The sequence below is a fragment of the Mobula birostris genome, chromosome 7 (assembly GCF_030028105.1).
Source record: "Mobula birostris isolate sMobBir1 chromosome 7, sMobBir1.hap1, whole genome shotgun sequence".
NCBI lineage: Eukaryota > Metazoa > Chordata > Chondrichthyes > Myliobatiformes > Myliobatidae > Mobula > Mobula birostris.
In genome coordinates, this window is record NC_092376.1 from 31,551,392 (window position 1) to 31,573,764 (window position 22,373).

At 40.1% G+C, this 22,373-nt stretch overlaps 1 protein-coding gene across 1 annotated transcript in view; it reads left to right on the forward strand.

Annotated features, from left to right (window-relative positions):
• The window catches only part of vps36 (vacuolar protein sorting 36 homolog), a 60,240-nt gene extending 38,562 nt beyond the window's left edge, over positions 1-21,678 (forward strand). The window contains exons 7-14 of the mRNA XM_072262847.1: positions 6,379-6,411; positions 9,327-9,404; positions 11,124-11,258; positions 13,484-13,549; positions 14,126-14,190; positions 18,182-18,266; positions 19,083-19,159; positions 19,242-21,678. Coding sequence (XP_072118948.1) covers positions 6,379-6,411; positions 9,327-9,404; positions 11,124-11,258; positions 13,484-13,549; positions 14,126-14,190; positions 18,182-18,266; positions 19,083-19,159; positions 19,242-19,335 — 633 coding nt within the window. The 3' untranslated portion in view covers positions 19,336-21,678. The remainder of the gene's footprint in view (positions 1-6,378; positions 6,412-9,326; positions 9,405-11,123; positions 11,259-13,483; positions 13,550-14,125; positions 14,191-18,181; positions 18,267-19,082; positions 19,160-19,241) is intronic.
• Positions 21,679-22,373: the final 695 nt, after the last annotated feature.

Below are 22,373 nucleotides of genomic sequence, written 5' to 3' on the forward strand. Positions count from 1 at the left end.
GACCGTGGAATAATTCTTGGTGCCATATGGGGTGGTTTGAGTATGTTGGAATCTGTTGACCTCCAGGGATTTTTACGCACAATAGTTTAGATCAGTGATTCTCAACTGTTTTTTGGCCACAGCCTGCTTAGGAGCTCTTCTCAGGTTCCAGGGCCCCTCTTTCAAACAGGGATACAACACGAACGGATAGACAGGAAATCATTTATTATTGAACACCAAGAAAACTTGAACATTCCGACATACTGGACAAAACTTAAAAAAAGACTGTATGAAATTAAACACCTATCAGGCCTAATGCGATCCTTGAGCTTGGTGTTTTTCTGCAAGTTTCATGATATCAGGCTCCAAATTAGACAATGACAGTTGGAGGTCACCTCTTGTTGCGATATCAATTCTGTTCCTGGATTTTGTCAAGGAAACTACCTTGCAAAATCCTTCTTCAAAAATAGACAGTCCCTTAGTATCTGTTTTAATCCTCCTGGCAAACAACATCTCATCCATCAGTTCATTTCCATTCCAGAATCTCACATAAGCCATGAGAAGAGCGTCGTTATCTTGTAAAGTAGTTTCGTCTAATTGTAAAGAGAATTTCTTGGATTGTAGTGAACTGACCAATCCCTCTTCAATGCCCCGTGCCATCTCATCAATTCTTCTGGCAACAGTAGAATTACTCAAAGGAATTGCCTGAATTGTTTCTTTGGCACTCAAATTCATGACATCAGATTTTATTATGGGCACTGAAGGCAGGATAAGTGACTCACCAATGTTGTGAGCATTTTCAGTTTTAGCAATCAGTTTACTAATTTTGTATGATGCAACAAGACCCTTCTTTAATTTCTGTGACATTTGAATAAGCATTTGTTTCAGCGTTGGCCTTCTCTCAAAATTATCTTGAAGGTTTTTGAAGAAATCTAAGTGTTTATCCTTCTTCTCCGGATGCGAGGTTTCCAAATGTTTTTTTCAATTTGCTTGGCCTCATTTTTTCGTTTGACAATGTAGTCATGTAGTTCAAACACATGGGCAAAGGTGGGTTTTGCGGAGATGTGATGAAACCATACGATAAGTATGCCACTGAATACTGCCAACACTTTTTTTTCGCCAAGGAACTCATGGGTAGAATTATTTCTGAAAATAATAAGTGCGTGAATTACAGATACATTACTGACAAAAAATGCTGTCATCCGGAGCCAGGGATTTCTTTTTTTGGTGATTTCATATGCAGTAATAAACCTACCTTTTCACAACCTACCTTAACGTATACTATATCCAAACACATATACTTTAAAGTTAATAGGCTAAGAAAGGCCTAGCAAGACACGCTGATCTTCGGAGAATGAAGTATGGCGATAATGGATGTGAGAACCCTTGACTGAATACGTTGACCCGGTGCAGTCTGATTCGCGACTGACTCTGAAGTGAGGCTGTGTAGGAGGAGCTTAAGCGATGAATTTACCAGGTGTGCCGAATTCAAACGGTGTGTTGGAAAGATATTATAAATAGGAGGGAAACTATTAACTCCGATGAAGGTTGCTGCTTGGGTATTTCATCGGTTCATTTACCAGGGCCCCCATAAACCCTTGGGGCTTCCTTTCTCACAGTTTTCAGTTGGTGGCCCCTTGCCAATGTGCCAGGGCCCCCAAGGGGGCCATATGGCCCCCGTTGAGAATGGCTGGTCTAGATAGAAAATAATACAAAAAACATCCAGTGAGTGTCAGTTCTGTTAGTAAAACGCCTTGTTAATGAGAGCTGTCAAAAGTGAATGGCCAGACTGGTTCAAGCTGAGAGGAAGGTGACAGTAACTCATACACAGGCATTACAACGATGGAGTGCAGAAGAGCATCTCTGAATGTACAACACATCAAACCTGGTCTACAGCAGCAGAAGACCACACTGGGTTCCGCTCCTGGACCTAATAAAGTGGCTACTAAGTGTATCGGGCAGATTTACATTTTTACTACTATTGATGGTCCACAACACCTCATGGAATGGAGTTTTCAGCTGTCAGATTTGCTCTGTGTTTTTCTGATTTAACTTTCTTTTGAAGCAACGTGACACAATAGTTCAATAGTTCCATTTAATATCAGAGAACGTATACAATATACAATTCTTACTCTCTGCAGACATTCTCGAAACAAGAAAAACCCCGAAAGAATGAATGACAGAAAAAAGATGCAAGAAGCCCAATGCCCCCTCCCTCCCCATGCACAAACAGCACCAACTCTCCCCACTCCCCTTCCCAAAATTATTCTGGCATTCCTCCCACCCACCATGCAAACAGCAAAATAAGATGACAAATGTTGTCATGTTTTATGGGGTTAAAGTACAATATAATCTGCCGCTCTCCAAAAGATAAAACAAGCAACACTTTATTGTAAAAATAATCTGTTTGCTGAATTTCTTTTTAAATCCTTTTGTTATGACAAGCTATTTTATTTTACTGGATGTATTGTGTCATATTTAGTGACCCCACTCCAGGTTTTAGTAAAGGTTTCCTGCCGGCCCTGTTTGTCACTGATAAGAATCCTTCTGTTTATCAGAGGAAGTTCCTGTTAGGTGTGTGCCTGTTCTCCTTTGTTCATGGAATCTCTCTGAACAATTCTGTCTTGGTGTAACCGAAGTAGACTATTTAGTGGGCGTTTAAAGGAAAAATAGTCCTGCAACTTTCCACGAGGCTTTCGGTTTATCATCCCAAAGAATTCTTGGCATTTATATTTATTTTTGCTTCAAGAATTTGTAATGTTCGATAATGCGGTTTAGAAGAGACATGTTGAGATTTTTAATAATGAATCAGAAATAGCTTGTACATTAATGACTGTTGATAAATGCACTTTATTAGGTACAGGATTGGAACCCAGTGTAGTCTTCTGCTGCTGTAGCCCATCCACTTCAATGTTCAATGTGCTGTGTGTTCAGGGATGTTCTTCCGCACACCACTGTTGTAACGGGTGGTTATTTGAATTACTGTCGCCTTCCTGTCAGCTTGAGCCAGTCTGACCATTCCCCTCTGCCCTCTCTCTCATTAATAAGGCGTTTTCACCCACAGAACTGCCGCTCGCTGGATGTTTGTTGTTTTTTGCATCATTCTCTGTAAACTCTAGAGACTGCTGTGTGTGAAAATCCCAGGAGATCAGCAGTTTCTGAGGTACTCAAACCCTCCCATCTGGCACCAACAATCTTTCAAAGTCAAAGCCACTTAGATCACATTTCTTTCCCATTCTGTTTGGTCTCAGCAACAACTGAATCTCTTGACCATGTCTATATGTATTTATGGTGCTGCCACATGATTGGCCAGTTGGGTATTTGTGTTAACAATCAAGTGTACAGATGTACCTAATAAAGTGGCCACTGAGTGTATGTTTTTAAAATATTAGCTTGAAATCAAAATGGTACGGTATAATTTTCATTTCAAATTTCAAATAACTGGAAATACATGGTCCTTATAGATTAATTTTATCGAACAGTAAGTGTATAAAATTCAGCTAAAACATGATGCTATTAATTTTCTTTAAATTGATGTTTAGTTTTCTTTTGATTACCGGTGGTGCTTTTCATATTTATCATTACCTTGTGAGATAGCTCCCAGCGCAGCCCTATTCCTCTACTTATTTTCCAGAAACCTATTTCCCTCTATATCCCCATCAACTCTAACCAGATTCTCCTGCCTAAGGGTAGTTTGCAGCAACCAATTACCGTATCGACCATCTGGTCCTTGGAATGTAGGAGGAAACCACACACCACAGGGAGACCATGCAAAGTGCGCACAAACACCACAGGAGGTCAGGGGTGAACATGGCTCATTTTGCTGTATCACTGTTCTGCCTAGAATTATCTTAAGGAATTTCTAAAAGCAGGTTGCTAGAATAGTATATTGGACTGGATTGAGCTCAATCCAGCCCGCATGGCAACAGTGGCGTAAATTTTTTTAAGGTATAGCGAAGTCCTCAGGTCTTGCTGTTGTAGCTGTCCCATGAAGAGTAACTGGGCTTCAGGTATCACACTCAGATCATCCTGATGGCAGTTTTGGCAGCTCATTGTGGCCACAAGCTATTGCTCCATGCACCAATGCAGGAGCACCTTTACATTGTTATAATTCACAAGAAATTCTGGATTGTATTGAATAATAACCTGCAGAACTGAGCCCTCACTTGGACTCAGTTTGTACAGAACCATTGCCTGCAGTTCAGCAGCATCTAGTAGACCATTGCATTTCTCCAGCATTGTAGCAGCTAATAGGTTCTTCTGCACTGGTGCATATTTCAGCAAGATTGTGGAGTACCATTTCTTGGCACCACTATCTTCCATTTACTCTTCCCCTTACTTAGGATACCTTAATGATAGTTGACAAAAGAGTACACTGTGTATATATTAATGAGGTAAGTTGAAGTGATCATATTTCTACAAATGGCTCATGGCAGGGGAGCTGTTGGTAGAATATTTGAAGGTTCAATCCCTGCCTCTCAGGCTTAAAGTCATATTGTCTAGGTTGATATTTCAGGGTATTACTGAAGGATCACTGCTTTGTTAAAAAACACATTCCTTTTGTGGACCAGTTACATCAAAATTCTCTGTCTTCACTCCACATAAGAAGTAGTCTGCAAGCAAAGCAGGAATATATTTTTAATTTCATGACCCTCGGATATCAACTTAACCAACTCATCTAGGCATTTACCTCATTGCTGTTTGTAGAATCATGCAGTATGCAAGTTGCAAGTGCATTTACCTTGCTTCGAGAAACACTCATACAACAGTAATTGAAATTGTAACACCTTGGGGAGAATTCTCCTTGAGTTATTTTTTTTCAATTCTGTTTCTTGGAGAATGATGTGTATTTTTTCATGTTCTAAATGGAGTCTCATGTTGCTACTGTGATGTTATTTGTTCCTCTTTCAAGTTGTTCACACGTAACAAACTAGATTTCACTGTATGACACGTTTCTCTATGTGTTTGGATGTACATGTGATAACTAAATCAGAATTATTCGGTGCTTGCTTTCATGTGAAAGTGCATGTTATGTTATAAATATTGAACTGCTGCCTGTAACAAATCCTTTCAGGGAAGTGTAATGAGAATTTGCTCCAAATACTGTGTTTTCTCTTATGAGTGTAAAGTGTAGAACAGGAATGCATCCTGGGAGTGATTTTTGCAATGCTATTGGAATTATTTGTATTTCCATTTGAATCTAAGTTGCTTATTGTGTTTTTTTTTTAAAAGATTTATCACTTCATTTTTCATTCTCGAGCCTAACTTTAAAAAATGTTTTACAAATCTGCCTCAAATATCACCATCTGTCTACCCTGCAAAAAAAAAAGTTTTTGCCCTGAAACTCCCCATATTTGTCCTACTAAAAAACAATAGTTTCCTGCAATTAGAAAATGGTAAAATGATGCCATGGCAGGTTCCTTTATGTTCATTCATCCAGTCGTGCCGCCATCTTCTCCCCCCTCCCGGGAGGAAGTTGAAGCATCTCCTGGTATCAGTTTTTAATTTGTCTTTCTTACACCTGCTTTCCACTGTCCAACTATTATATAATTTAAATCAGAATTCCAAATTATATTCATAAGTTGGAAAACAGGAGCAAGATTCACTTAGCCATTCAGTTTTGTTCTGCCACCCAATAAGATTGAGACTGAATTAATTGTAGCTTAGTTCTACATTCCCACTTAACCCCAATAATTTTCTTTCCCTGTTTATCAACAATCTATCTGCCTATATCTATCTATATAAAAATATTCTAAGATTCACCACCCTTTGAGGAAGAGGGATCCCAAGATTAGTTGCCCTATGAGAGGGAAAAATAAAACACCTCATCAGTGTCTTAAATAAGCAGATCCTTATTTTTAAACAGAGACCCCACCCCCAGTTCGAGATTCTTTTGCAATCTCAGTGTATCCATCTTGTCAAGACTCTGTTAAATCGCAGCTGACACAGCCCTGACCTGTCCAACCTGCCCTCATAAGGCAAACCATCCCATTCCTCCCTTGTGAAAATCCTCTGAACTGCTTCCAACCCATTCACGTCCTTTGCCATTGTACTTAACTCATCTTTATGCCTCTATTTTGTCAACCCCAGGACTCTTAAAGCTCCTTTGATAACTGATTCCAATGCAGGAACAGACCTCATGACATTTCCACAAAGTTTCTGGCATATGAATGTTTCCTGTATCTCTTAGCAACCAGAATCAGTCACTTCATTTGAGGTGTGATCTGGCATGAGTACTTGGTCAACATTCTGTTCACATTTTACAGTCATCTTTGTGACCTTTAACCTTCATAGAATTAATTACAGCGCTGTTGTGATTTAAAAAAAGATAATAATTATGACTACTACTGACTGCAAAGGTTTGACTGTAAGCTGAGTTTCTTCCCCTTTTTTTTCTAGGCTTTTGAAGATCTTGATAAATTAATGAAAAAGGTAAGCTATCATCATCTTTCACGTGAGCTGACATTACCTGACATCAAATAAATAACTAGCATCTCAAATCAATTATTGTAGATCCTGAAAATGTGAATACTGTAAGTGCTGGAAGATTACAGCAGGTCAGGCATTATTGGGCCCTTCAGCTCATTTAGTCTGCGCCAAACCAATAGTCGGGTTAGTCCCATCAACCTGAATCCAGGCCATAGCCCTCTATATTCCTGGCAGTGTAACATCCTGGCAGTGTGAGTGGTGGATGTGGGTTTAATTTCAACACTTAAAAGGAATTTAGATGGGTACTTGGATGTTCCACATTCTCACCACCCTCTGAGTGAAGAAGTTCCCCTCGTGTTTCCCTTAAACATTTCACCTTTAACCTATGACCACGAGTTGTAGTCTCACCCAACCTCAGTGGAAAAAGCTTGTTTGCATTTACCCCTTCTATACCCCTCATTATTTTGTATATCTCTATCAAATCTCCCCTCAGTCTTTTAGGGAATAAAGTCTTCTTCTGTTCAACCTTTCCCAATTACTCAGGTCCCAGCAACATCCTTCTAAATTTTTCTCCGCTCTTTCAATCTTATTTACATCTTTCTTGTACGTAGGTGACCATAACTGCACACAATACTTCAAATGAGGCCTCACCAATATCTTATGTAATTTAAAAATTGGATCCTAACTCCTGTATGCAATACATTGATTAATTAATTATGAATCTGTTTCCAGATCCCTCTGTGCTACCACACTCCTTAGTGCCCTAGCAGTGTAAGACCTACAGTGGTTGGTACTCCCAAAGTGCAGCACCTCACACTTATCTGGATTAAATTCCATTAGTGATTTTACAGCCCTTTTTTCCAGCTGGTCCATATCCTCCTGCAAGCCATGATAGCCTTCCTTGCTGTTCACTACAACCACAATCTTGAGATTGTCCACAAATTTGCTGATCTGGTTTAGCACATTATCTTTCAGATTGTTGATATAGGTGACAAATAACAATGGGCCCAGCACCAATCCCTTTGGCACACCACTAGTCACAGACCTCCAGTCAGTGTGGCAACCACCTACTACCACTCTGTGGCTTCTCCCGTAAAGGCAATGTCTAATTCAATTTACTACCTTGAATGCTAAGTAACTGAAGCTTCTTGACCAACCTCCCATGTGGGACCTTGTCAAATGCCTTGCTAAAATCCATGTGGACAACATCCACTGCCTTGCCTCCTTCAACTTTCATGGTAACTTCCTCAAAAAAAGATTCGTTAGACACGATTTACCATGCACAAAGCCATGTCAACAATGCTTGATCAGTACCCGTCTATCCAAATACTTATATATCTAGTCCCTCAGAATAACTTACAATATCTTTCCCACTACTGATGTCAGGCTCACTGGCCTATAAATTTCTTGCTTATTCTTAAGAGTCTTTCTTAAACAATGGAACAACATTAGCTATTCTCCAATCCAGCGGTCCCCAATCACCGGGCTGCAGACCGGTACCGGGCCACAAAGCACGTGCTACTGGGCTGCGAGGAAGCGATATGAGTCAGCTGCACCTTTCCTCGTTCCCTGTCATGCACTTTTGAACTTGAACATAGGATTGCCAACTGTCCTGTATTTGCTGGGACATCCCGTATTTTGGGCTAAATTGGTTTGTCCCATACGGGACCGCCCTTGTCCCATATTTCCCCGCTAAGGTAGAGTGTTCTTATGAAACCTTTCGTGCCGAAATGGTGTAAAGTGAAGAAGCAATTACCATTAATTTATATGGGAAAAATTTTTGAACGTTCCCAGTCCCAAAAAATAACCTACCAAATCATACTAAATAACACTAACATATAGTAAAAGCAGGAATGATATGATAAATATACAGCCTATATAAAGTAGAAATAATGTATGTACGGTATAGTCGGGAAGATTAAGCCAAAACCGATTTGTGGGAAAAAAATCGGCACATACGCGCATGCGCACGTCACACATGTGCACACAGGTGCCCGCGCAAGGCTTCATGGTAGTCTTTCTCGGAGTAAACACAAGTGTCCCGTATTTGACTGCTACTTTTGTCCCTTATTTGGGAGTGAGAAAGTTGGCAACTCTAACTGTAAAAGACATGTTGAGGTGAGTTTAACTCTACTTGAACACTCGCCCCCGTCGGCCGGTCCGCAAGAATATTGTCAATATTAAACCGGTCCGCGGTGCAAAAAAGTTTGGGGACCCCTGCTCCAATCTACACCTCACCCGTGGCTAAGAATGCTTTAAATATCTCTGCTAGGGCCCCTGTAGTTTCTGCATTAGCCTCCCACAGGGTCTCAGGGAACACCTTGTCAGACCTTGGGGATTTACCATCCTAATCTGCCTCAGTATAGCAAACACCCTTGCCTATGTAATCTGTATAGGGTCCATAACCTAGCTGCTGCATTTCCTCACATCTATAGACAGTGTCTGTCTCCCGAGTGTATACACATACAAAAAATCCATTTAAGGTCTCCCCCATCTCTTTCAAAATGCTGAATGCTTCCAGTGATTTACGTGTTAGATTAAGTAACTTACTTTAATAAGCTGTGAAAGGAATTACTTAAATCTCAGCATACTTTTAAACATACTGTAGCTTTAAGATGGGGGGGGGGGAGTTTAAGGGGTTGTACCGGGTGGTGTTTTTTACACGGGGAGTAGTAGATTTCTGGAATGCATTGCAAGTGTGGAAGCAGTGGTGTTCAAGGGGCTTTTAGACAGGCATATCAATAGCAATTAATCAGTGCTTCCAGCATTTTCTGCTCTTTTTTTTTATTATTTCCAGCATTTTCTGTTCAATTTTCAAATTTCCAGCACCTGCAATTTTTTAAAAAATGTTCGGATACCAATGAATTATAGAATATGTTCACTGTAAATTAAGTGACCAAAGTGCATTTTTTTTGTAGGCCAAGGAGATGGTTGACTTGTCAAAATTAATAGCAAACAAAATCAAGGAGAAGCAGGGAGATATTTCTGAGGATGAGGTAAGAAGTATATCAAAAAATCTTTTAGAATCTTAGTTGATTTAAACATCAAATTTGAAAACTATCATCAAAGTATCAATCAATTTTGTTCAGAGAAATGTTATTTTACATATCTGATCTAAGTAATTTAGCCAATTTGCTCAATGTACTTCTTTTGCTAATTTTGATTGGATATTACAGAGTTTTATAAAATTGTGTATGTTAGTAATACTTGTTGGTTTGTACAATATCACCCTTCTCTAAGCTTGAAGAGGTGAATAAGTTTCAGCTGGAATTGATAACATCAAATTTCAATTAGTCTCCACTGGACTGGAGGTTAAATTGAGTCAAGCTTATTTCAAGGAAGAAAGAAAAACTAACAATAAGTGACAAAGGCAAAGGAACAATTTCACTGCCCATTCTTCCAACAGTGACAAAGCACAATCACTTTAGGTCCCACACCACCAGGTTCAGGAAAAGTAATCACCCTCAATCATCAGGCTCCTGAACCAGAGAGGGTAACTTCACTCACCCCAACATTGAACTGATACCACAACCTATGGACTCATCTTCAAGGACTCAACAACCCATGTTCTCAATATTTATTACCTATTTTTATTATTATTATTTTAATTTTATTTTTGGATTTGCACAATTTGTTGTCTTTTGCACATTGGATGTTTGTCCATCTTTGCAGTTTTTCACTGATTCTGTTGTGTTTCTTTGTATTTACTGTGATTGTCTGCAGGAAAGTGAATCTCAGGATAGTATGTGGTGACATATATGTATTTTGATAATGAAATTACTTTGAACTTTGATAAAGAGGTCAGATAAAACCAGAGCAACGTACACAGGACCAGCCAAAGGACTTTGCCTCGAAACATCGACTGTATTTTTTTTCCATAGATGCTGCCTGGCCTGCTGAGTTCCTCCAGCATTTTGTGTGTGTTGTTCAGATTTCTAGCATCTGCAGATTTTCTTGTTAGAGGAAACTAGATACCTGACCAAATACTTCAACTTTATTGTTGTTGCCAACCAATTGTCAGTCTTAACAAAGATGGCCTTAATTGTTTGCTTCTATGGTTTGCAAAGACTTCTTGGCATAATGACATTAACCATATGGACACAGCTCGGCACATCACAGAAACCAGCCTTCCCTCAATGGATTCAGTCTGTACTTCTCACTCGATCAGCCAGGCAGCCAGCATAATCAAAGACCCCATCCACCCCAGACGTATAAAAACCTGAAAGCTTATACCACAGGCTCAAGGACCACTTCTGTTCCACTGTTGTCCGAATCTTGAACAATATGATGGGCTCTTGACTGCACAATCTACCTCATTGTGATCTTGGACTTTATTGTTTACCTGCACCGTACTTTCTCTGTAGCTTTTGCACTGTTACTATTTTACCTTGTTCTAACTCAAAGCACTGTGTAAAGGTTTTGATCTGTAGGAACAGTATGCAAGAGAAGTTTTTCCACTGTAGCTTGGTAGGTATAACAATAAGAAACTAATACCAATATACTGTAAGTTCATGCGAAGTGATGAGATGAAATTTACTCATAAATAGCAGCAGATCAACTGAACCCAGTGGAAAGACTTTTTCCTCTGACACATCTGTTTCTTAAAATCTAGAATAAAGTTCAAACACTTGAAATTTTATCCAGCCTCTTACATGAAACACAAATCTATATAAAAAAAAATTGTGAAACTAAAAAATGTGTTTTCTATTGCATAGACGATCCGTTTCAAATCCTATCTGTTGAGCATGGGAATAGCTAATCCAGTTACCAGAGAAACACATGGATCTGGAACACATTATCACATGCAACTGGCGAAACAACTGGCAGGAATGTTGCAAGCTCCATTAGAGGTAAATGCATTTCTTTTCTTCCTCCCGCCACACACACTAGCATTCTACTAAATAATTTCTGACGCTCATCGCTAGACTAAAAATTGTAAAGCACTGATATAAAAATTATAATAATATAATATCCTCCCACAACATCACAGGTGCATCAGGTGACAACCTTGCCGTTTCTTTAGCGCTTGTCTGTTTTACGGGCAGAGTTGCTAGCTTGACGCTCGACCCAGCGCGGCTGGAAAGCATGCAAGGAGCCAGCTGCATTTGAACCCAGGGTGACTGGCCTTGAAGTCTGCTGCAGATGCCACTACACCACTGGCTGGCATATAAAAATTATACAAAGCACTAAATGCTTAGAGGATTCTCGGCTCAGCAAGTAGAGCTGCTGTCTCACGCTGCGGTGATCTCTGATGCTGACAGTGTGTGGAACTTCCACGTTCTTTCTGCAACTGCATGGGTTTGCTCCGTGTGCTCCAGTTTCATCCGCATTGGCAAAAATGTGCAGGTTAATGGTTAATTGGGCACTGTGAATTGTCCCGAGTGTGGATATGAGTGACAGGATCTGAAGGGAGTTGGAGGGAATGTGGAGGTGTCAAAGTAACTGTTGTCACTGATAATAAAATAACTAAAATAACGCACGCACTCTTCCGACTCAAGAATTCCTTTTATTATACTTGTGCACAAGGAGAATAGCACGGGCCTCTATTACCCACACTGTTCTGAAGTCTGAACAGAAAACTGCTCTCTCTATACAGAATAGGTTTATCAATTATGGATATGACCATTGTAAAATGTATCTGTTTGAATTCCTCATTCGCAAGATCAATTGCCATTCACAACAGAGATGCTAAAGTCAATCGAAACTTAAGGCAGACAGTTGAATATATTTTGAAATTACACTAGTAAAGACGATAGAGCTTTAGTTGTTGGGTATGTTTCACATCCTTCTGTTATCTCGTCTGTCTCCGGCATCCCCTATTGGGTAAGGGGATGCTATGGTTTAGGAAAACCTTTCTGGAAAAGTCTCTTGTTTGGCTTGAGTACACACTGCCAGTCACCCCAGGCCATCTTACTGAGCAGGCGTGTCTCTGGCAGCCTCACTTGACTACAACTGCCCCAGGCTATCATTGTCTTACTGCAACTTCCACAGGAGAATAAAATGGATTAGGTATATGATTAATGTACAAATGAGTATTTGATGGTAGTCACTGGCAATGGGCCAAAGGGCCCGTTTCTGTAATATATCTCACTATGTTCTTGGTATCCAATATTCTGACAGTGATGCCACTCTTAATCCCGAGATTCATCCATCTTCTATACCCATATACGGATTGATCTCACATCTTTTTATGTCCAGTCAACTTCCCAGCTCTTTACTTCACCCTCCCCCTCTCTCGGTTTCACCTATCACCTTGTGTTTCTTCCTCCTCTCCCTCCACCTTCTTGTTCTGGCTCGTCATTCTTTTTTTCCAGTCCTGATGAAGGGTCCTGGTGTGAAACGTCAACTGTTTACTCTTTTCCATAGATGCTGCCTGGCCTGCTGAGTTCCTCCAGCATTTTGTGTGTGTTGCCTGGATTTCCAGCATCTGCAGTTTTTCTTATGTTACAAATCTTTGCGGCTACATCCCAGAATACAATAAAAGTAATGCTTTTGATTTAGTCGGTCGCCACAAGTAAGTGGCAGTGATTGTAAACTGCTGGACATTGAAAAAGGATACTCTCCGCCCCACGTAAATGTAAGTTATTAGAGGTGCATTATAATACCACTGCACAGCATATTAGAAAATAATGGCATGATTAATTGGGAATCAACGTGGTGTCATATACATAATTGGTATAAAATAGAAAAAGCAGAGTTGTTGAGCATTTCACACAAAATGCTGGAGGAACTCAACAGGTGTGGCAGCATCAATAGAGGGAAATGAACAATCGACGTTTCGGGCCAGGACCCTTCATCAGGACTGGAAAGGAAGGGGACAGTAGCCGGAATAAGGTAGAGGGAGGGGAAGGAGTACAAGCTGACAAGTGATAACTGAGACCAGGTGAGGGGGAAGGTGGGTGGGTGGGGGAAGGGGTGTTATGTAAGAAGCTGGGAGGTGAGAGGTGGAAGGTGTAAAGGGCTGAGGAGGAAGGAATGAAGAGAGTGAGCCATGGGAGAAAATGAAGGAGGAGGGAAACTAGGAGTGATGATGGCAGGTGAGAAGTGTGTAAGAAAATGCTCTTCATCTTGACAGGAACAAGGTGGAATGATGGCACTGACAGAGGTCTACTGTTTAACAAACCGTGCTCGAGGAATGGAGGTAATGCCATAATGCGCAAATAGAATTTCAATGTTCATATAGATATAAAATATCAAACCTGCCATTGCAATGTAAGCTCGATCAACTAAAGCATCTAAAACAGACACTGGTTGCTCAAGAGGTTTTTACACAGAGGCATGAAGGCAGATAGTTAATGAGCAATTATCATTGTATTTTGTTGTTATTGATCAGCACTTAAGTGTTGCAGGTCTTTGAACTGATCTCTCTTCCCAGGGTAAGACACCTGAAGAGTCAGATGAGGGTGCCTCAAATACAACCCCTTCCCTATTTACTTCATTGAAGGCAATTTTGCCTCTCTGTTGAGATTTTAAGTTCTACCGACTATTTTGCCTTTTTACAAGTTTTCCTCCCTGATGTTATTTAGGAATACATCATCTGAACAGAGAGCTGGTGCCTGCTGTTTTGAATTGACAAACTATTTTAAAACTAAAATCTAGAGTGTGCCAAGTATCATCAAGTATCAATATCCATTTTATGACTTAATATTTTAAAATCAGTGTTTTTCTCTGTTTAACTTCAGTTCCTTTAGTAATTAATGTATCTTGTTTCCATCAGCTTCTCTCACCAGAAGATTTAGTGAATGCTTGCAAAATGTTTGAGGCACTGAAGTTACCAATGAGGCAAGTGGACGTATGTCCATATTGAATTTGCATGCGCTCAGTAGATTAAAATGGCAACAGCTGATGCATTTCCTTCCACCTTCAATTATGAGTTTGTGGTAATTCGACTGACTTTATGTTGAATTAATTTGGCTTCTTCCATTTTTTGTTTTCTTTGTTATTTTATACATCACAGCACTACTGAAACCAATAACATCGTTTGCAGAATTTACACATTTAATTGGAGCATTTGTTTATTAAAAAATTAGAAAATGATTGAAGCAAGATACTAATCCTGTCACAGAATATTCCTGTACTGTGGATCATTTTGATATTTGACTTTTAAGTGATGAGGGAAGAACTGAAGACAGATATGCACAAATTGGGACAAATATAGTTTAAGGCTGTTCAGTCTCAGTTACGGTAAATGGAAATCTTTTCAGAAGCACTTGTGTGGAAAGCGGCATTAAGAAAGGAAACATGAAGGAAAAAGTGGAATAACGAAATACAGTTCTTAGAGGGAACTGGGGAAGGGGAAGTCAAAAACAGGTAACTGTGGGAATTGGTAGATGAGTAATAGATTATTGTTGACAGGAATTATCCTCAGGAACCTGGATATACATCGAGGAAGGGATCGAAATAAATAAAGTTAGGAGGAGATGGAATTGAAAGCACACTGGAAGATGGATCCAATTTCAGACAAGAGTAGCATCAGTGTTCTCCAGGAAGAGAAGTGCATGAAAATAAGAATATTATAAAGATTGTTTCTGATTTCCTGCCAAATGGAGACATAGTCAGGACAGATCTGGGTACATATAATAAATTGGAGGAAGTATGTGAAGTCAGTAGAGAGATTATTCAATATGAGAACATGTCCATCAAAACAAAAGAGGAAGTAATAGTGTATAGTATCATATTACACCAGAGCTTAAAAGAGAAGCGGAAGGCATATGGGAGTTGGATGTAGAGGTTACTCATGTCCATAAGTAAAAGGCAGTAGTTAGGTGTGTGATCGTAGGTTAAGAGTGAATGAAACCATTCCAGATGGCAAGAACAGGCCAACATTTAGCATAATCCTGTTTGTTGAACCCAGGGTGAAGGTGGAAACAAACCTCGGAGGTTGATGAGCACATTAATAGGAGGAAACAAGCAATGATGATCTGGAAAATAATAGTTTGATATTCAGTGCTGATGTCTTAGTCAGTGAATTTGAATTGAATTGACTTTATTACTTACATCCTTCATATACATGGGGAGTAAAAATCTTTACGTTACATCTCCATTCAGATGTGCACTTTGCAATTATAGTAATTATAATAAATATTATGTATAACAGGATAGTCAATATAATATAGAAATACAGTTGCGTCAGCATGAATTAAGCAGTTTGATGGCAAACATTTTTAATCTCTCCCTCTCTCAGTGCCCTCCTGCTTCAAAACATCCACCATTGTCCCTGTACCTAATGTATGATTTTTAATAAGACATCAGTGTACTGTTCGTTGTGTCGTACATTTACGAACAGCCTCATAAAGTAGAGGTTTGATTCCCAAGCAGCAAATGCTACTCTTGTCTATAAGCTTAATGACAATGTCAGGGTTAGTTCGGAAAGGAGTGACTATTGCTTGTTCAGGTATTGGTAGTCTGAAGTGAAGAAAAGGAGTAATTGATTTATTATTGTCATATGTACTGAGATACAGCAAAAGGCTTGTCTTGCAAGCTCTGCACTTCAGTCCAATCATTACACAGTGCATTAAAGTAGAACAATAACAATGTAAAATAAAGAGTAAGAGCTACAGAAAAAATGGAGTGCAGGTTAATAATGTGTGAGATCATAACAAGGTAGATTATGCAGCGAGGAGTCCATTTTATCATATTGGGAAATTATTTTAATAGTTTTATAACAACAGGATATAAGTTGTCCTTGAACCTGGTGGTACGTGGTTTGAGGCATTTGTATCTCCTGCCCAATGGGAAAGGGAAGAAGAGAGAACATCCAGTGTGGATGGGCTCTTTGATTATACTGGCTATTTTACTGAGGCAGTGAGAAATGTAGACAGACTCTGTAGAGGGGAGGTTGGTTTCCATGATGTGTGAATCTGTCTCCACAACACTCTTCAGTTTCTTGTAATCACATACAAAGCAGTTGCTATTATGCACCTAGATAAAATGTTTCCTATAGTGCCTCAGTAAAAGTTGGTAAGGGACAATGGGGAAGTGCCAAATTTCTTCAGCCTCCTGATCAGGTGGTTCCATGGGTTGTCGTGGCCAAGAGATGTAGTGGGGATGTAGAGCATTCTGACAGGCTGCATCACTGTCTGGTATGGAGGGGCTACTGCACAGGACCGAAAGAAGCTGCAGAAGGTTGTAAATCTAGTCAGCTCCATCTTTTTATTTTTTAAATTTTATTTATTTTTTTCTCTGCTAAGTTATGTATTACATTGAACTGCTGCTGCTAAGTTAACAAGTTTCACTTCAAATGCCGGTGATAATAAATCTGATTCTGATTCTGATAAGTTCTCGATTCCTATTAAATGCTGTCAATGGCGTGCGTCTCAAATAGACTCTGACGATCAAGTCCAGCTCCTGGCCTTCATGTGTGGCTTAGCTGCTAAGCCCAGTGGAACCATTTCTACTGACAGGAGAAGTGGTTTCTGGTGCCTTAAAACCAGTTACTTCAGGCGACACACACAAAATGCTGGAGGAACTCAGCAGGCCAGGCAGCATCTATGGAAAAAGGTACAGTTGAAGTTTCTGGCCGAGACCCTTATGGCAGGACTGGAGGAGAGAAGCTGAGGAGTAGAGTCATCCCTCCCCCACCTTTTAAATCTACTTCTCATCTTCTTTTCTCCAGTCCTGCCAAAGGGTCTCGGCCAGAAACATTGACTGAACTTTCTTCCATGGATACTGCCTGGCCTGCTGAGTTCCTCCAGATTTCCAGCATCTGCAGATTTTCTCTTGTTTGTGATTTGATTACTTTGGGCAAATAGGTCTCGTCAGCTGTGGTTGGCAGCTTTTCTAAGAGGAGGAGATCTCTGATCACAAACCCCCGCTGCCTTGCAGCTATATCCACTCATGGGGAAGGCTTTGGGAGTAAACCCCAAGGAAAAATCTGGAGCTGGAGTCCCTAAGGCAGATCTATGTTGAGTTCAACATTGACTGGCAACTCCTGCAACACTGTCAGTGCTAAACAGTATTGGTCTCTGTCGTTCTTTTGGATTCATCTGCTGTGTGGAGAGAGGGAGCCTGCTACATGGGCAACAGCTTACTCTCCGTATCATACTGCCCTGGCCTGCGTATCACATAGACAGCTAGGACACAGTATCCCACCACCACCCCCCTCCCCCACCGAAGTTTGCGGGAAAGGTTGGGATGGGTGTTATCATGTTGACACTTCCCAGTGAAATTTCTGTGCAGGGTAAATTGGAAATTCTTGTTCGAGCCACATCAGTGAGTGAACACCCCAACTATGGGAAACAGTCACTGAACGGCAGCAGAGTATTATAGCTATATTGATTCCAATTTTTGTTTAACCTTTATTCATGTGGCATTGGCATAGTCCAGATATGAAAAGAATAAATGGAACATGTAGTAAACTACTGAGACTACAAGTCCAGCTTCAATCTCTATTTGTTACATCTGGAATGGTTCCTCCAGAGTTGGGAGGTGAAATGACCAACCACTGTGGCCTGCTGAAAAGCAATGCCAAAATTAAGCTGAGCTCCGTGATTGAATCTGCTATTCATACAGACTGTCGAAGTTTGGGTGCAGATTGCATTCACTTAGTTTCACCAGAGATCGACAGCTACAGAACAGGGGAGAGGAATGGGAAGGGACTAATTTCAGATGCTGAAAAATTGCCCTAATAACCATTTATCTCCCTGTTTCTTTGTCCTCCAAATATAGTGGAGTAGGTGGCTTTCATGTATGTGAGAATGAAACAAATATGGTAGATTCTGTTGATTTTATGGTTTTTAATATCCTAAATAAAACAGGTTTGCTTTTCCTGCAGATTGCGTGTTTTTGATAGTGGAGTAATGGTGGTTCAACTACAGTCTCACAATGAAGATGAAATGATCGCATCAGCTCTGGACACTGTAAGGCATTTCCCATTTAAGAATAAGTATGCTAATGAATACCCTGAGGTTTATTTTGTTCACAAAAGAATGCTAAGTACAGGCAATGATCTATCAAGACATAAACGACAACATGAGCTGAGGACCAGTTAGGCGCCATTTACACTCAGTGGGTACACCTATACACCTGCTCGTTAATGCAAGTATCTGATCAGCTAATCATGTGGTAGCAAGTCAACGCATAAAAGCATGCAAACACGGTCAAGAGGTTCAGTTGTTATTCAGACCAAACACCAGAATGGGGAAGAAATGTGATCTAAGTGACTTGGACCGTCGAATGATTGTTGGTGTCAGTACAGTACCTCAGAACTGCTGATCCCCTGGGATTTTCATGCACAGCAGTCTCTAAAATTTACAGAGAATGATGTGAAAAATAAATAAAAAACATCCAGTGAGCGGCAGATCTATGGGCAAAAATGCCCTGTTAATGAGAGAGGAGAACGGCCAGACTGGTTCAAGCTGACAGGAAGGTGACTTACTGAAATAACCACGCATTACAACTTGTGGTGTGCAGAAGAACATCTCTGAAATCACAACACATTGAACCTTGATGTAGATGGTTGCAGGAAAATCCTGTGCCAAAATGTCTTTAGAGTATTTCCCTCCAAAGGGAAATGTAACATTTGTTGTTTAATTGCTCTTTATTGGTGAAATCGATACTCATAGCATATTAATAAGTGATCAGAAGTGTATAAATGTAAATTAATGCTCTTTTTATATCTGTCAGCTTACCACTTGACCAACTACTTATAGAGTTTTCATTCTTTCTGGACACAGGTGTCACAGAAAGGTTCCCTTAGTTCTGAAGAGTATGCTAAACTTGTGGGCATTTCGGTGCTACTGGCCAAAGAAAGGTGAGAAATTATTACGGAATTCTGTATTTTGAGAACTGCGCTGAACACTGTTATACATCTGCCTCTTTATTTTTACATTTAGGCTACTGCTTGCAGAGAAGTTTGGACACCTTTGTCGCGATGATTCTGTTGAATGTCTGCGATTTTATCCAAATTTATTTTTGACACAAGACTGAAAGCTCACCAATAAAAAAATCGACAGTATTTTGCTTAGAGCCAGTGACTGCTCTGTGTATGACAGACTGCTGAACGTCACAAATTTAAACTCAAGACGCTCTTCAAGATCATCGTCGTGGAAAGATACAGCTGGTGGGAGCTAAACAGCATGCAGGACTCTACCTTGTAAATGTGAAAGAGGCAAAAAACAAGCATATGAGTTTCATCAGTTTATAGATACTGTGTTTTTCTTTTTCTGATGGTTTCATCTGAGAAAGTGAAGGTAAATCTTATGATGCAAGACTGCCACAAGTTTGAATTGTTAACATCCTGCATACCAAGAGTTTTTCTATTGTGCATTAATAATAAAGAAATATCCTTTTTTAAGTTATAGAAATAATCGGTTTGGTTTGGTATTTCAAATGTCATCTGTAGGAAATTACATAGTTTCTTTTATAAAGCACGATTTAGTTTTTTTTCCACGTTATTGTACTTTTCCCTTTTGTTTAATTCTGTCTTTCTGGTTTATTGCTTTTATCTTTTGCTCTGTCTCTCATTTTTCTTGCATTTTCTTCTTCACCGCTTTCATTTCTTTTTCCATGTGTTGAAGAAAGATATCAAAAGAAATCTAAGACTTAGTTAAAAAGGAAGTTGTTGAGGCAGCTGAATCAATTGAGTTTCGGAAGAAGTGTGTGAGAGACCTGAAGTCAAAGGAAGGGGAGGACCTTGACAGAAAGGAAATGGAAGCGATGTGTCCAAATCACTGGGGACAGGGAGGGGTTGAATGAAGAAAGGCGAACAAACGGAGAAGCAGGACGTGGCCAAGGCCAAGTGTTCGAGAAGTCCAGATCCAGCAAAGGATATGATGAATTTCACTTCTAAATGCTGTGATTGTCTTTTAGTGTTACCAGAGTTTGGTGCTTGAATTCACTTTTTTAGCTTCAGTTGACCAGTGGCTTTAAATCAGTTCCTTACCATTCTGCCGAATGGCGGCAAAATTCCAAATTGATATTGGAGATGACCCAGTGGGTTAAGTTGTAAGAGTCTGATGCACGGCTAATGATAAATACTGGTTCAGTAGGATTAGGTAGGTAAATTAGGTCAAAGGAAGTTGCACTGTTCATGAGATAACAAAGCAGGCATGTTTAATTTATAACATAGGGGTTACCTGTAAGCCCTCTGACCAGGTATTGTGATCTCTTCGTTTTGAATTTGACTTATTCTGATCTTGTGAACCTGAAGCTTTTATAACGAGTTGCATTTAGTACTCTGTTGTACATCGGAGCATCAACATCAACAAGTTACTTCTGACAGAAGTTAAAATGTGCACTACTTCATGGGGATATTGATTTAATTATAAATGACCAGTTTCCATATAACATAGCCATATTATCATTGAAAGGTTTGGGCAGCTTTATTTATTAGATTTACTATATCAATGCTCCTGACTGGAACCATCCCGCTTACAGTGCAGAATTCAAATCACGGTGAGGATATGCTTGTCTGTGATCCTTTAACCAAACACTCAGTGTCCAGTATAGCAGGAAATTTTCATACTTGTTATGCAAACACGGATTTGAACTTCCTTTGCTTTACGCTGCCTTCTGCACTCCCATTTTGCTGTGATGCAGTGTATGTATTGTAAAAGAAACGGGTGGCATGTTGATATCTGCAAATTAATTAAGACGAGGCACTTTAATAAAGGTGATTGCTGCTATGGAAACATAAAACTAACAGTGCATTATTCAAGTCACCTTGGATATACCCCTTCCCCTTTAGGGTGGTTAGTGTGAAGAGAGCATTTTAATCTCCTCCATGCAATAAGGATAACTACTTGCCTTCATGGTTTTATGTTGTAATTCTGTATTTCCTTTAAACGTACCCACCCACACCCATTATGTCTGAAAAATAATCTTCATTATTCATATTGTGAAACATAAAGACACGAGCTTAGCCCACCAAAAATGAGGTCAGTAAGAGTTGTACAACTGCGGGGCCGCAAAGGGCTGAGAACACAAGCTGACTCGTGGAAAAGACCAGAGATGAGGTGAACGACTCCATCTCGGAGCAGCAAGGAAGACTGAAGCTTCAGGGTGAATGTGGTGGGGATCAGCAATGGCCCCCAGTGGAGAGGTCAGCAGCTGGATCAGCGTGTTCGGTCCCGGATCTGCAGCGCTCGAACTGGGCTTGGCAGTCATAAGGTCTGAGTTCGGGCGGCTGCTCTCCCCATATGCAGACTAAAAGATGTTTCTGATATTCTGATATTTATGTGATTATTGGACTGTACATTGGTTTCCTTCAATATTTCAGTGTTTTATCTCTTGTAGCTGATTGGCGGGTGGGTGATCTGTTAATTTTTTTGTGTGTAAGGGGGGGGGGTTTGGGGGTCTGGTGCTCTTGCCACTGTTCTGCGAGTGAGGGGGGTTGGGACCGGTATTGTTGCTGCTGCAAGGGAGGGGGGATTTGGGAGTCTGCGAGTTTTGTTTCTTTTTCATGCGGGGGGGTGTTGATGTCTTTTCTTTCACCAACATCCATGGTCTTTCTGTATATAATGGCTGTCTAGAGTAGACAAATATCAGAGTTGTACTGTACTTGCATACTTTGACAATACTTTGAATTGATTAATGCAATATGCCTTTTTCTTAATTGAACAGAATAAAACACAGTATTTGAATTGAATTGAATTGACTTTATTACTTCCATCCTTCATATACATGAGGTGCCAGCCTAGTGAAACTGCAGCACAGGATTACGTAATTTTAACTACAGGCAATAAACAAAACTCGGGGATATCACAATTGACACAGCTGTCAGAAGGAGCTGGCTACAATTGAAAGTCCCAGCACAGAAGTGTTAAAAACAACATTGTTATATTCACACAACACTCATCAAAGTTGCTGGTGAACGTAGCAGGCCAGGCAGCATTTCTAGGAACAGGTACAGTCGTCGATGTTTTGGGCCGAGACCCTTCGTCAGGACTAACTGAAGGAAGAGCTAGTAGTCCTGACGAAGGGTCTCGGCCCGAAACGTCGACTGTACCTCTTCCTATAGGTGTTGC